Here is a 14924-nt window from a genome sequence, read left to right on the forward strand (position 1 = left end):
GATGGAGGCCGGGGGGTGTCGGGACCTCTGTCCCCTCTTTCCCCGGTGGGGACGGAGGCGACGGCATGGCGTGGCCGGTGCCCCCTCGTCACCCCGGGGACAGCGTGGGGTTGGAGCCGCTGCCGGTGGCAGCTCCCGGGACCGTCACCCGGTGCCGCTGGGACGGGCTGAGCTCCCACAGACGCCGCCCTGCCCCACCCGGGCCGGCCGGGCCACCGCCCCAGCGTCCCCAGAGCCCGGCCCAGCCCTGCCCCGGTGTCACCGCCGCGTCCCCGCAGGCAGGACATGGACTCCATGTTCGAGGACGACATCAGCATCCTGACGCAGGAGGCGCTGGGGCCGGACGAGGACTGGCTGGACAGCCCCAACACCGACCTGTCGGGGGAGATGTGCTCGGCCTCGCACTTCGCCCTCATCACCGCCTACGACGACATCAAGAACCGGCTCACGGGGCTGGAGAGGGAGAACTCCACGCTCAAGCGCCGCCTCAAGATGTACGAGGTCAAGGTGAGGGGTCGGGGGGGGCCGGGGGGGGCGCGTGGGGCCGGGGGGACCCCGCTGACCGCCCGCCCCGGCCGCAGTACCCCCTGATCGGCGAGTTCGGCGAGGAGCACATCTTCTCCCTCTACGAGGCCAAGGAGAACTCGCTGCTCAAGAGCGAGAAGGCGTCGCTGCAGCAGCAGCTCAACCAGTTCCAGCACGAGGTGAGCGGGGACAGGGGGTCTGGGGGCGCTTCGGGGGGTCCCCGAGCCAGCCAGCCACCCCCAAACCCCCCCACCTTCCCCCGGCAGCTGCAGAAGAGCAAAGAGCGGGAGGAGCAGCTGGAGGAGATGATCCAGGCCTACGAGAAGCTCTGCGTGGAGAAGGCGGACCTGGAGACCGAGCTGGGAGAGATGGTGGGTGACAGCCACCAGCAGGGGACAGCAGGGTCCCTGTCCCTTCTCCACGACAGCGCCCGGGCCCGTCGTGTCCCCTCTTTGGGGGTGCGGGGCTGGGGGGCCGAGGCGTTTTGGCCACGTTGGGGATTTAGGGATGCTCAGATTTATCCGTTTTCCCGCTCTCCCCCGCCCGGTGTCCCGGTGCCAGCCGGGCACTCCCGGCTCCCCTTTCCCAGCCAGGGAGCCACGGTCACCAGACCCACCCCACTGCGAAAATCGACCCCAAACCCGCGTGTGCCGGGCTGGGGGGCCAGGAGAGCCCCGGGGAGGGGCCGAGGCTCAGCCCTGTCCCCTCTGTCCCCTCCCCGTGCAGCGGGCGCTGGTGGAGACGCACCTGAGCCGCATCCGGAGCTTGGAGCAGCAGCTGCGGCAGCGCGACGGCGGCGCCTTCCCCGGGCTGGGCGCCCAGGACGTGCCTTTCATGGCCCTGCACCCCAACCCCGGCCTGAGCCACGGTGAGCCGCCCCCCCCGCGCCCCCCGGGACCCCCGGGACCCCCGGGCCGCGCCGGGGCTGAGCCGAGCCGTGCCCGCAGTGCTGGAGCGCGCCGGGGGCTGGCAGAGCCGCGGGCTGGAGGCCGAGCTGGAGGCGGCGCGGCAGGAGAACCAGCGCGCCCAGCACCGCGAGGAGCACCTCAAGGCCGAGTGCGAGCGGCTGCAGGCAGAGCTGAAACACCTGCAGGACACCCGCGAGCAGGTGCGGGGCAGGGCCGGGCCCGGGACCGGCCCCGGCCGGGGTGGGGTCCGGGAGGAGGAATGGGGCAGGGTCTGACCCCCCAAAAAAACCCCATATCCCCCCTTCCTGCTGGTAAGGGTCTGGGAGCAGGAATGGAGCAGGGTCTGACCCCCCAAAAAAACCCCCCTATCCCCCATTCCTGCTGGGAAGTGTCCGGGAGCAGGGAATGGGGCAGGGTCTGACCCCCAAAAAACCCCCCCTATCCCCCCTTCCTGCTGGGAAGGGTCTGGGAGCAGGAAATGGGGCAGGGTCTGACCCCTCAGGACCCCTCATTCTCGATATGTGGGGTTTGGGTGCTGGGAAAAGTCTGGGAGCGGGAAATGGGGCAGGGTCTGACCCCTCAGGACCCCCCCCCATGCCCGAGCGGGGGTCCTGGTGCTGAGGGGGCTCTGCTGTCCCCAGGAGCAGTCGGAGCGGGACATGGCCTGGGTGAAGAAGGTGGGCGACGACCAGTAAGTGCTGGGAGGGGACTGGGAGGGGACTGGGAGGGGACTGGGAGGGGACGGGAGGGCCCCGCGCTGGCGGGGGTGGGGACACACGGGACCGGCTGTGGGGCACGGCGGTCACCCCACATCTCTGGACGGGGGTCCCGGAGGTTCCCCGCATTGAAGCGCCGCAGTGGGGGGGATCCCGCTCCCCAAAATCACCGGCTGCGCCCCGGGGGCTGCGGGTGTGGGGTGCCCGGTGCCCGGTTCCGGTGTCCGTGCGCTGTCCCGGTGCCCGGTGCCCGGTTCCGGTGTCCGTGCGCTGTCCCGGTGCCCGGTTCCGGTGTCCGTGCGCTGTCCCGGTGCCCGGTGCCCGGTTCCGGTGTCCGTGCGTTGTCCCGGTGCCCGGTTCCGGTGTCCGTGTGCTGTCCCGGTGCCCGGTGCCTGGTGCCGGATGCTGTCCTGGTGCCCGGTGCCCGGTCCCGGTGCCCGGTTCCGGTGTCCGTGCGCTGTCCCGGTGCCCGGTGCCTGGTTCCGGTGTCCGTGCGTTGTCCCGGTGCCCGGTTCCGGTGTCCGTGCGCTGTCCCGGTGCCCGGTTCCGGTGTCCGTGCGCTGTCCCGGTGCCCGGTGCGGGCTCGGCGCTGCCTCCAGAGGGCACTGACGGTTCGCGGCTGCCCAGAGAGCTGCACCGAGTGGCACCGAGGTGGTGCCGGTGTCCCGGACCCCTAAACCCCCCCAAGGTGTCCCGGTGACACCGAGGCGGTGCCGGTGTCCCCCCAAACCCCCAGGCTGTCCCGGTGGCACCGAGGCGGGGGCGGTGTCCCCCCAAACCCCCAAGGTGCCGCGGTGACACCGAGGCGGTGCCGGTGTCCCCCCAGACCCCCAGGGTGTCCCGGTGACACCGAGGCGGGGGCGGTGTCCCCCCAGACCCCCGGGGTGTCCCGGTGGCACCGAGGCCGTTGTCCCCGCGTTAACGCGGCGCCGGGCTCGCTCCCCGCGGTGCCCGCGGCGGGCGGTGACAGCGGGGCCGAGCTGCGGACGGATGAGAGGCGACACTCGGGCCGGGGAGGTGCGGCTGTTGTTGGGGGGCCGGAGCCAGCCCCTCCCGCTCCGGAGGTGTTGGACGCTGTCGCCGTTTCTGTCGTCCTGGTGCAGATCAGAGCCGGGGGATCCGGGGGGGAGGGTCTCACCTCTCCCCTCCCCTCCTTAATTCCCTCGATTTCCATCAATTCCCTCGATTTCCATAAAATTCCCTCACCCGAGCTCACCCCCAGATCCCCCCCGCCCCTCTCACCACAACACCCACGGAAATTAAAACTCCCAAACGTCTCCCTTAACCTTCCCCGATCCCCCAAATCTTTATTTTTTAAGCCCAAATTCACCACGCTGGGATGGGGAAACTGAGGCAGGGCTGGCTCCTCACCCCCTCCCCGGGCACAGCTGCTCCCTGCGCGCTCTTTTCTTGTCGATTCAGCTCTTTTTTGTCACCTGCTTCTCTCCGCCACTGTTTTTTTGGGTGTGAAAAGCGCCTTATCGGCGTTTTCCATCTCCGGGTGATTTTCTGGTGCTTCTGCCGCGCGGTGCTTGGGGCGAGGGTCCCCCCGCGTCCAGATCTTCCTCCTTTTTTTGGGGTTTATTTTCTGAGGTTTCGACTCTTTTTTGGCTCTCTGAGCTCCCGGTTATTCCCTCTTGTGCTCCCTCCCGGGAAAAACCAGGAGCCAGATCTCGAGGAAAGCCCTGGAAAGAACGGAGTGGGGATTTGGGGGGTCAGACCCCCCCTCCCGCTTCCCTGCCCCGCGTTTTTGGGGGCGTTGTGTGAGTTTTAATGACTCCTGCAGCCATGGGTGCCAATGCCGGGCACGTCCCCACCCCGGCTCCTGCAGCTCTGCAGCAAAAAGGGGCCTGGGGGACACAAAGTGACATCCTCCGTGTGTCCCCTGTTTTCCTCATTTTCATTCTTTTCCTTCTTTTCGTCCTTTTCCTTCTTCTCCTCCTATTCCTTTTCCTTCTCTCCTTTTCTTCTTCACCTCTCTATTCTCTTTTTTTCTCTCTATCCTTTTCCTCCTTTTCCTTTTCTTCACCTCTCTATTCTCTTTTTCTCTCTCTCTCCATCCTTTTCCTCCTTTTCTTTTTCTTCACCTCTGTATTTTCTTTTTTTCTCTCTCTATCCTTTTCCTCCTTTTCCTTTTCTTTTTCACCTCTCTATTCTCTTTTTTTCTCTCTATCCTTTTCCTCCTTTTCCTTTTCTCCACTTCTGTATTTTCTTTTTTCTCTCTCACCATCCTTTTCCTCCTTTCCCCCTCGCTCTCTCCCCTCCTTCCCCTCATCCTTCTCCTCACTTTCCCCTTCTCCTCCTCCTTTCCCACCTCTCCCTCGCCCGCGGTGCCCGGGGGCTCGGCCGGGCCCGGCGCTGTCAGCGCCGGTTACGAGCGGCGGCTCCGGGTCCCCGCGGTGTCACAACGGCTCAGCGGGGCCGCGCCGGGACGCGCCGAGCTCCGGCCCCGCGGCTCCTTTCTCCCCTCGCGTCCCCGCCGAGAATCCCGGCTCGGAAAGCGACACCAACTCGGGGCAGAATTGATGATTTTGGCAGCGCTCGGGAGCGGGGGGAGCCGCGCCCGCCCCGGCCTGGCCGCTCCCGGGGCGCGATCCGCGGCCACAACTTTTCCTTTTGGAGTTAAAAACTGAATTTGGGTTGGTTTGGGGTTGGTTCAGGGAGTCCGCGGGGCTGTGTCACCCGCAGAGCCGTCGTGTCCCCTTTGGGAATTGTCCTCTGGATCGGGACAATTGTCCTCGGAACTGGCCGGGGTGGAGAGAGGGAACTTCAGACACCCTGAGGGAACTTCAGACACCCTGAGGGAACTTCAGACACCCTGAGGTGCCTTTTTTCCACCCTGAGCCATTATTTCCTCAGGAATTTCCTGGAGGAATGCTGGAAGCACCATCCAGGCAGCAGCACTAAACCTTTTTCAGTATTATTTATTTAAAAAAAACCAAACCAAACCCAAACCAACCGAAATCCCGGGGCGGAGGTCAAGCCCTGCTGCAGGATTTCACCCTACTGGAGGATTAAATCCCCGCTGACGGATTTAACCCCTCCCGAGGGATTGACCAGGATTTAATCCCTGCCCGAGGGTCCCTCCCGTGACCCCCGGCCCCTCTGCCCGCAGGGTGAACCTGGCGCTGGCCTACACGGAGCTGACGGAGGAGCTGTGCCGCCTGCGCAACCTCAGCTCGCTGCAGAGCCAGATCCTGCGGGCCCTGCTGCAGGAGAAGAGCCTCAACGGGGGTGAGGGGGACCCCGGGGCCGCCAGGAGGGGCTGGGGGGCACAAACACCGCCAAAAGGGGGTGGGTGGGCTCGTCCTGCGGATGGGGGTGAGCTCCGGGGGGGTCGGTCCCCAGGGAGGCCCAGCCCTGGGAGTGTCCTGCAGCAAGGGCTGGGGGTATCTGGGAGTGTCCTGTCCCAAAATACCCATCCCTGGGAGTATCCATCCCCAAATATCCATCCCTGGGAGTATCCATGCCAAAATACCCATCCCCAGGAGTATCCATGCCAAAATACCCATCCCCAGGAGTATCCATCCCAAATATCCATCCCTGGGAGCATCCATCCCAAAATACCCATCCCTGGGAGCATCCATGCCAAAATACCCATCCCCAGGAGTATCCATCCCAAAATATCCATCCCCAGGAGTATCCATCCCCAAATATCCATCCCTGGGACCATCCCATTCCCAAATACCCATCCCCAGGAGTATCCATCCCAAAATACCCATCCCTGGGAGCATCCACACCTAGGACCATCCCATCCCCAAATATCCCCCAAATATCTGGCTGCATCCCCCCCAGAATCTCCCATCCCTCTGGTGGCCCCCACAGCTGCATCCCTCCCTGCTCCCTCCGGATGCCGAGGCACATTTCCCACATTATTTCCCACATTATTTCCCACATTATTTCCCACATTATTTCCCACATTTCATTTCCCACATTTCCCACATTTCCCACATTATTTCCCACATTATTTCCCCCATTATTTCCCACATTATTTCCCACATTATTTGCCACGTTTCATTTCCCGCATTTCCCACATTTCCCACATTATTTCCCACATTATTTCCCACATTTCCCCGCTTTCCAAGCCGCCGAGCTAACGCGGAGCCCTTCCCGTGCGTCCCCCTTGTCCCGTGCCAGGCCAGCGCCACTCGCCGCTGTCGCAGTGCCACTCCCCGGCCCAGCAGCGCCGCTCGCCCGCCCCGCAGTGCCCCTCGCCCGTTCCACCGGGACGCTCCCAGTGCCAATCCCCCGCCCTCCAGCGCCGCTCGCCGGGACCCCCCAGCCAATCTCCGGCCCAGCAGCGCCGCTCGCCGGCCCCCGGCCCGTGCCAGTCCCCGGCCCAGCAGCGGCGCTCCCCGGTGCCGCCGCCCAGCCAGTCGCCGGCCCAGCAGCGCCGCTCGCCCGCCCCGCCGCCGCCGCCCTGCCCCTCGCCGAGCTCGGCGTCCCCGCACCGCCTGCCCGGCGAGAGGATGGAGCTGGGCTACGCCAAACCCTCCAGCCGCCACATCAAGGCCGGCTTCCAGGGCCGCCGCAGCTACTCGGAGGTGACCAACGTGGCCCTGTACCAGCAGAGCCGCTCGCTCTGGCTGCAGCCCGAGGCCTCCACGCTGCCCAAGCACCGGCCCTACGGCGAGGTCTACCTGGGGGGCGCGGGGGCCCCGCTGAGCGCCCACGAGCCCTTCGAGGAGCACGTCCGCTTCGAGAAGCAGTCGTCGGACGAGGAGGAGTGGGCGCTGCCCAGCCCGCCCAGCCCCGAGGCCGGCGCCATCCGCTGCGCCTCCTTCTGCGCCGGCTTCCCCGCGCCCGACGCCGACGCCGCGCACCGGACGGCGGCCGCCTACGCCCGGGCCGAGCACGCCCAGTCCTGGCCTTCCATCAACGTAAGAAGGACCCCCCAATCTGCCCGCGGGGTTTGGGGGTGGGTTTGGCCGCGGGGAGCACCGAGGGAACCCCCCCGGCGCGGTGGCGCCCCGCGGAGAGGGGGTGCCTCAGTTTCCCCGGTTGTCACCCGGCCTCCCGGTCGGCTCGTGGGGAGGGGGGTGACAGAGGGGATGTGGCCAGCGCGGGGGTCTCAGCCTGGCCCTGTGCCCCCGCAGCTGCTGCTGGAGACGGTGGACTCGGAGGTGCGGAGCTGCCCGCTGTGCCAGCTGGCCTTCCCCATCGGGTACCCGGACGATGCCCTGGTCAAACACATCGACTCGCACCTGGAGAACAGCAAGATCTGAGCCTCGCCCCCCTCCCCACCTTTGGATGCTGCATGGAAACACGCCGGGAGCGCCCGCCTCCCGAGATACCTCCAAGTCTTCAGTAGCTACGGAAAGACTGAGCCCCCCCGCCCCCGCCCTGAGCCCCCCGGAGCCCCCGGCCCGCTCGGAGCGGGTTCGCCCCCCGTGCCAGGCCCGGGTGCTCCGCGCGGGGTGCCGGGATCACCCGTCTGTGCCCCTGGGTGTCCTCTGTCCCCTCGAGTGTCGCTGCTCGATCTCAGGGAGGATCCGAGGGGCCGAGTCCCGGATCCGGCCCCCAGGAAGCAGGTGAGGGGAAGGGGCCGCCCCTTCCCCAGCCCGTGGGGTCACAGGAGGGGTCGGGGGTGGGAGCGGGGGGCGGCTGCTCGTTCTCGGTCTCCTCTGCCTCGTCCCGCCGGTTCAAGCATCTTTCCTCTCTTTTACATTAAAAGCACCCCCCACCCCCCAAATTCCACCCCCCACACACAACGATGCTGCTGAGAAACGAACCCGGAGGAGCAGCACGGCCCCCCCGCCCCCCGACATTGCACTGGGCTCCCTGGGGCTCCCCCGACCCCCCCCGCGCGGCGTGGGGACAGCGCAGCCCCCCAGCAGCCCCCCCAGCCCTGCTTCAGCCGGGGGCTGCGGGCGGCTGCTCACCCTGAGCCCCCCCCCGTCACCCCGTCCCCCCACGTTCGATCTACCTCAAAGCCGCCGGGAGAGGGGGGGGCGCAGCGCTGCCCCCTCCCCGCGCCGCTCCGCGCTGCATGTCCCCCCCGTGTCACAGCGCACACCCCCCCAGCGCCGGGGCTCGGCCCCCCCGCCCCACGCCGGGACCCCCGGAACGAGGGACCCGCCCTGGCTGCGACCACCGACTCCAATAAAACCTTCCCGAAACGCCTCGGAGGGCCGGGGGCGGCTCCTCTCTTGGGGTCCCTGGGGGCAGAGGGGGGTCCGGCGGGAGGTGTCCCCCCCCCGGGGGTGGGGTTGGGGTCGGGAAGGAGTTTGGGGCTCGAGTGTGGCCGGGGGGGGCCCTGGGAGTGACAGGTTTGGGGTGTCCCGCAGCTCCCGGGGGTGGCCGGGCGGGTGGGTGACACAATCGGGACAATCAGACCCCACCCAGAGCTCGGGGGGACAGGAGGGACAGGGCCAGACCCGGGGGGGCGATGGATGGCGGGGGGATTCTCCCCGTTTTCCTGGGTGGGGAGTCTGGGCGGGGGGAGCTCTGTCCCTCCCTCCCTGCTGTGTTTTTGGGGGTCCCGCACCCCCTCCTGCGGGCTGGGGGGGCCGGGCCAGCGCTGCGGGACCCCCGGGCGGGGGCGGGGGCTGCGGGGGGGTCCCGGCGCGGCCCCCCGAGCCCGGCGCGGCCCCGAGCAGGGCGCGAAGGCGGTTCCCAGGCCCGCGGGCCGATGGTGTGAAGCAGATAAGGCGCGGTGCCGCCGCCTTATCGCCGCCCCATCTCCGCCTCTGCCCGGGCCCCTGCCCACCATCCGCCCGCCCCGGTGGGCACCGGCAGCCCCGGGGGGCCCGGGGGGAGCGGGCGGAGCCGGGGGGAGCCGGTGACCCCGCACGGGACGCGGCGCTGCAGGGACGGGTCCCCAAAGGCGCCCGCGTGGGGACGAGGCCGAGCCGGGGGTGGCGGGGCCGTGACCGGGCTGTCCCCAGCCGGGACGGGGGCGCAGCGGGGCCTGCGGGCTCGGGGGGGCCCGGCCCCCTCCTTCTCCCCGGTCCTTTCTCTCTTTTTTTGAAATCACGTGATAAATGCCAAACGGCGCTGCCGTTACTCATCCCGGCACCCTCCCGGCACCGCTTCCCCCCGGGGGCGGCTGCCGCTGACTCAGCACCGGCCGGGCTCCCCCCGGCACCGCGGGGACCCCCCGGGCCCCCCAAAACCGCCGTCCCTTCAGGAGGTGTCACCTGGTGCAGCAGCGTCCCCGCGATGCCCGCGTGAGTCTGGGGGGTCCCAGCACCCCAAAGCCGCCGCCGGGGCTGTCCCCGCTCCCGGGGGTCCCGGGGCTGTCCCCGCTCCCGGGGGTCTCGGGGTTGTCTCTGCTCCCGGGGGTCCCGGGGCTGTCCCCGCTCCCGGGGGTCTCAGGGTGCTCGCGGTGGCCGCGGGGCTCGGTGGCCATGGCTCGGGGCCATGCTGGCCCTTTTGTCACCTCCCGCCAGCAGGGTGGGGGCGCAGCACCCCCTCTGTCACCCGTGGGGACCACCCGGCCCCGTGGGGAGACTCTGAGCCCCCTCCCCAGTGCGAGGGGCGCTCCCGCGGCTGCCCCCGTGCCTCAGTTTCCCTTCCCCACCCGGCGGGTTCCACTGCCCACTGCGGAGAGAAGTGGGGGTGTCCGGGTAGGGCGTTGGTGGCCCCGTTTCCTGTGACCCCCCCGAGCTGCGCCCCGCCGGGGGGAGCCGCCAACCGCAGCGCCGGGCTGTGCCTTTGGTGGCCAGACTGTCCCACGGGGTGTCCTTGCCCCCCGGCCGCCACCCCGCAGTGTCCCCAGAGCCCCCCCGCAGCCCCCCCAGCTGCGCTGCCCCAGGGGGGCTGCGGGGGAGGTGGCCCCGCTGTCCCCAGGGTGCGGGACAGGGGACAAGGTGGCGTTCGGTGGCTCTCGGTGGGGTCCCGCGTCCCCCCTGTGGCCTGGCTGTGCCAGCTGCGGTGACAAGGGACGAGCCAGGCCTGCCTCGGCCGTGAGGGGGGGGGGGTTCGGGGGCTTCTTGAGGGGACAGGGGCCGGGGTTTGTCACCTCCCGCCTGTCCCGAGGGCGGTGGGAGCATCCCTGGGGGAATTGTCACAGCAGCAGCACAGGGCACTGTCCCCAGGGCCACCCAAGGGTGTGCAGCACCCCCCACCCCGGCTGTGTCCCCTGCCCCTGGTGGGACACAGCTGGCTCCTTGTCCCCAGTGTCCCCCGTGTCCCCTCTGTCCCCCGTGTCCCCCATGTCCCCATGCCAGCGGGTCACACCTCCCTGTTTCCTAGGCAACAACTTCATTTTATTGTTTTTCCCAGCAAAACCCCCTCTTATTTTGGGCACCTTTAAGGTTTCTTTTTCCAGCTTTCAGTTGGGTTTGGGGTTTTTTTCCCTTTTCTCGGTGTTTTTATCATTTAGGGGAAAAACAAAACAATTCTCCCTGCTCGGGCCCCGCTTTCCCCGGCAGGGGGGGGGACGCGGGCACCGAGGGCGCTTCGGGGCCGGGGCTGTCCGGTCCCGCCGCTGCAGGAGCCGCTCCGGGATGCTCTGATCCCCTCCGAGGCGGCGCTGGAATCTCATCCCCGCCGTTCCTCCGTCCCTCCGGAGGGATCCCCGGCGAGCACGAACCCGGGAATGCAGGGGGGGCTCCGGGGACCCCCGGCCCGGCTCGGGGGACCCGCTGCCATCTCGGCGTCCCCTCCGGCGGCGTTTATAGGAAACGGCTCTGCGAGGAAGTGCCCGGCTGGCCGCCCCGTGAGGGATTTTTTCCTGCCGTGGGCGCCCCAGGGGTGCGGGGGATCCGGTGTGAGTCAAAGCCGGAGCCCCGGGGTTTAACCGCAAGCCAGAGCTGCCGTGTCATGGCAGAGCCGCGCCAGAGGCGTTTATAAGAAATGGGGGGCTGCCCCGAGGGGGGAGGGACCCCGCTGGCACCGCCACCCCTTGGGGACAGCTCCCCTGGCTCCGGGGCTCGGATCTCAGCCCGGCTTTGCTGCAAAGGGCCCGGAGCCGCCGTGACCCTGCCTCGCGGCTCAGCCCCTTCCCGGGGTGCCTGGAGCCCCCCAAAGCACCCGAGGGTGCCCAAATCACACTGAGGTGACCCCAGGTACCTCCTCCAGCTGGGGGCCTGGTGCCAGCGTCACCCCTGGGTACCTTATCCAGCTGTGTTCCAGGTGCCAGCATCACCCCTGGGTACCTTATCCAGCTGTGTTCCAGGTGCCAGCATCACCCCTGGGTACCTTATCCAGCTGTGTTCCAGGTGCCAGCATCACCCCTGGGTACCTTATCCAGCTGTGTTCCAGGTGCCAGCATCACCCCTGGGTACCTTATCCAGCTGTGTTCCAGGTGCCAGCATCACCCCTGGGTACCTCATCCAGCTGTGTTCCAGGTGCCAGCGTCCCTCCAGGGTGCCCCCATCACTCCCAGGTGCCTCAGTCCTGTCCCTGCCCCACCCTGGGGTACCCCCACCCCGCGTGGGGCTGCTCCTTGTGTCCCCCCGGTTCTCCTGCCCCTCCTGTCACTGCCCCGCTGTCCCCACTGCCTGCTGGCCCTGTCCCCCACCTGTGTCAGCAGTTCCTGGCCTCTCACAGAGGTTCTTCCTCGAGGTTCCCACACCTGGGCACGGGGGACAGCGGCGGTGGCACCCGCAGCGCCCGGGGACCTCCTGCCCTCCCCGCCCAGGCGAAGGCCACGCCGTGTCCCCTCCTGGCCGAGCCCCCGCGGTGTCCCCGATGCCCGTGAGGGGACGGGCTCTCTGCTGCGACCCCCTCCCCAGCCGTGGCGGCCTCAGATGGCAGCGCGGGGGGGACACGGTGGCGCACAAACGCGGCCGCGGCTGCCATGTGCCCAGCGCCACCGCGGCTGCCGCGCAGAGACAAGTGCCACCGGGCCCCGGGGAGCCGCGGGCCGCCCCGGAGCCGCCGCCGCGCTGCGGGGAGGTGACGGAGCCGACGCGCCGTGACACGGGGCTGGCGGACCCCCCCTCGCCGCGGCCAGCGCCTCGCCAGCGCCCGCCGGGGGGACTTCTCGGCTGTCACAACCCATCTGCGCTGGGGACAGCGTCTGCCGGCGCCGTAAGTGGGGTTAAACTCGGGGTCACCCCGATCGAGCATCCAAAGGGGGGGTCTGCTGGAAGGGAACACCCCCTCCCCAAATCCCTCCGTGCCCGGCACCCCTCGCCCCTGCTGGGGAGGGACAGGGAACGCGTGTCCCGGTCCCCGCGGGGCTCTCGGGGACAGCAGCGGTGGTGGCCGGGCGCGGCGGTGGCCCCGTGGCTGGCGTGTCCCCAGGGGCCGCTCCTCGGCCGTCGCTGCGGGTCACGGGGGACACGGGGACACGCGGGGCCGTGAGGGACATGACCCGCGGCTGGCCCCGCTCTGGCCGCCGGCCCAAAATCCGGCACCCGCCGGGGGCCGCGGGCAGCGCCGGCCTGAACTCCCGGTGACCCACCGGGACCGCCGCGGGGCCGCCCCAGCACCGGGCCGCCCTGCCGGGGTCCCAGCCCGGCGCTCCCGGGTGGATCCGGCCCCGGTCCCCACGGGAGAACCGGGGCTGTCCCAGAGCCCTGCAGGGCTGCGACAGCCGCGGTCTGGGGACAGTCGGGCCCCCCTGGCCGCAGGAGCCAGGTGCCAGCCAGGTGGGCTTTGGGGCTGGGGTCCCACGGCCCCGGCAGCGGCTCGTGGCGTGGCCGGCGCGTCCCCTTCCCCTCCTTTTCGCCCCCCCGCCACCGCCCGGGCTCTCGCGGTGCCGCCGGACCCGCGGGCGGCTCCTTTTAACCGGCGGCTGAAATGAAACCGGCTCCGGCTCCTTCCCCGTGACCTATTTTTAACATTTGATTGGAATTTGTTTGTTTCTTTTTTATTTTCCCCTCCTTTCCTCCCTGCTCGCGCGCGCCGGCCCCGGGTGCGACCGCGGTGTCAGCCCCGCGTCACATCAATTAACGCGCGCGGGGCGTCATTTGTCACTTCGCATTTCCCCAAGGCCACCTCGCCGCGGCCGCGGCGGTGGCGGGGGGCGCACGCCGGGCTGGGGGTGACCCCCCCCGGGGGTGAGGGGAAGGAGGATTCTCCCCCTGCCCCGCGGTTTTGGTGGGGAGGGGGAGGCACCGGCACCCGGCTGCCGCCGCTGCTGCCGCCCACCGCGGTGGGGTCCCGGTGCTGGGTGCGAGGGTCGCTGGCGGGGGCCGGGACACCCGAGTCCGGCCCCCCCCGGCCCCGAGCAGCCGGTGCCGACACCTCCGCTTCCTCCTCGGATATTTTTAACCGCCGGCTCCGCCGCTTGGCACGCTCCGAGTGTCCGTCCCGGCCTCCGGCTGCCTCCCCCGGCCCGCGCCGCCCCCCGGGGCAGCACCGGGGGCTCCCGGACTGCACCGGACAGGGTTGGGGCTGGTGGGGCAGGAACGGACGCAGTGGGGATGATCCGAGCGGGGCGGGAGCCCACGGAGCGCGATGGGATGGGCAGGACTGGATCCCGTGGGGCAGGAGGGGATCCCGTGGGGCAGGAGGGGATCCTGTGGGTCAGGATTGGATCCCGTGGGGCAGGAGGGGATCCCGTGGGGCAGGACAGGACCCCGTGGGGCAGGAGGGGATCCCGTGGGGCAGGAGGGGATCCCTTGGGGCAGGATTTGATCCCGTGGGGCAGGAGGGGATCCCGTGGGGCAGGATTGCATCCCGTGGGGCAGGATTGGATCCCGTGGGGCAGGATTGGATCCCATGGGGCAGGATTGGATCCCATGGGGCAGGAGGGGATCCCATGGGGCAGGAGGGGATCCTATGGGGGATATCAGCCCCCGAAGAGCGGATGAGACCCCACAGAGTGGGACGGGACCCCACTCCCCAGGGAGTCAGGATGGCAGGACAGGACCCTGCAGCGGGAGGGAACCTCTGGAGCCGGACTGGGCTCTGTAGGGCAGGATGGGGGTACGGAAAGCAGGAGCAGAGTCCATGGGGCGGGATCAGACTGTGGGGGAACGTGGGACCCTGCAGGGTTGGACCCTGCAGCTCCTGCAGGACAGGACCTCCCAGATCATGATGCTGTGGGACAGGATGCGATGGGACAGGTGGGACCGTCCCCTGAGGGACAGGACTGGTCCCTGTGGGTCCGGATCGGTCCCAGTGGGTCCGGATTGCTCGCAGTGGGTCCGGATTGCTCGCAGTGGGGCAGGATCCACGTCTCCACCCCTTCCGCCGGGCAGAACCATCCTCATCCCCATCCCAGAGGGGCCCAGCCCCCCATGTCCCCACGTCACCCACGTTCCCCAGCCCGCGGGACCCCTCCCCTGGCCGGATCCCCGACCGGGGGGGTCTGTGGGGCGGGCGGGGGCAGCGGGGCGGGTGATCCCGCACAGGAGCTGCCCGCGGGGCCCGCGTGTTGTCAGAAGCTGTAGCCCGTGTCTCGCCCGCCGTCCCCCCGCCCGGGCAGCGCACATCACTCCCCGGCCTTCGCCTCCCGCTGACGAAGAGGAAGGGCCGGGGGCGCCGGCCCGGAGCCCCCCGCGCCCCCGTCACGCTAAGCCGGCCGGACAGGGGCTGCAGCCCCCCGGCGCTCCCCAGGGAGCCGCGCTCCTCGCCGAGGATGCGGCTCCCGCTGAAGAAAATCGCCTCGTACAGGAGCGGGGCGAGGGGCCGGGCACGGCGGCGGGGGGTGAAACGGACTCCCCCCGGACCCCCCCGGCCCGGCGGGTGCTGGCAGGGGGGCCGCGGACCCCCCGAGCCGCGCACGGTGGCGGCCTGATGCGCGCACAGGGCACAGCTGCGTCCTTGCACACCCGCGGAGCCGCCCTTGCACACCCGCGGAGCCGCCCTTGCACACCCGCGGAGCCGCCCTTGCACACCCCGACCCCCGCCCAGGCCCCGCGCACACTCGGGGACC

At 69.5% G+C, this 14924-nt stretch overlaps 1 protein-coding gene across 2 annotated transcripts; it reads left to right on the top strand.

The window, feature by feature from the left end:
* Positions 1 to 284: 284 nt before the first annotated feature.
* Positions 285 to 7374, top strand: TBKBP1 (TBK1 binding protein 1; the record flags this gene model as incomplete). 2 transcript variants are annotated; one of them, XM_084222225.1, is made up of 9 exons in its annotated part: positions 285 to 507; positions 582 to 704; positions 792 to 896; positions 1252 to 1393; positions 1473 to 1633; positions 2075 to 2124; positions 5265 to 5443; positions 6287 to 7029; positions 7246 to 7374. In XM_084222225.1, the coding sequence occupies exons 1-9, from the start codon at positions 286 to 288 to the stop codon at positions 7372 to 7374; spliced, it is 1854 nt and encodes a 617-aa protein (XP_084078351.1). In that variant the 5' UTR covers position 285. The 2 variants fall into 2 exon arrangements, with proteins under 2 accessions (XP_084078351.1, XP_084078352.1); XM_084222226.1 differs by having other exon boundaries at positions 5265 to 5383.
* Positions 7375 to 14924: the final 7550 nt, after the last annotated feature.

Source organism: Fringilla coelebs, assembly GCF_963513975.1.
Source record: "Fringilla coelebs genome assembly, chromosome: 27".
NCBI classification, from domain to species: domain Eukaryota; kingdom Metazoa; phylum Chordata; class Aves; order Passeriformes; family Fringillidae; genus Fringilla; species Fringilla coelebs.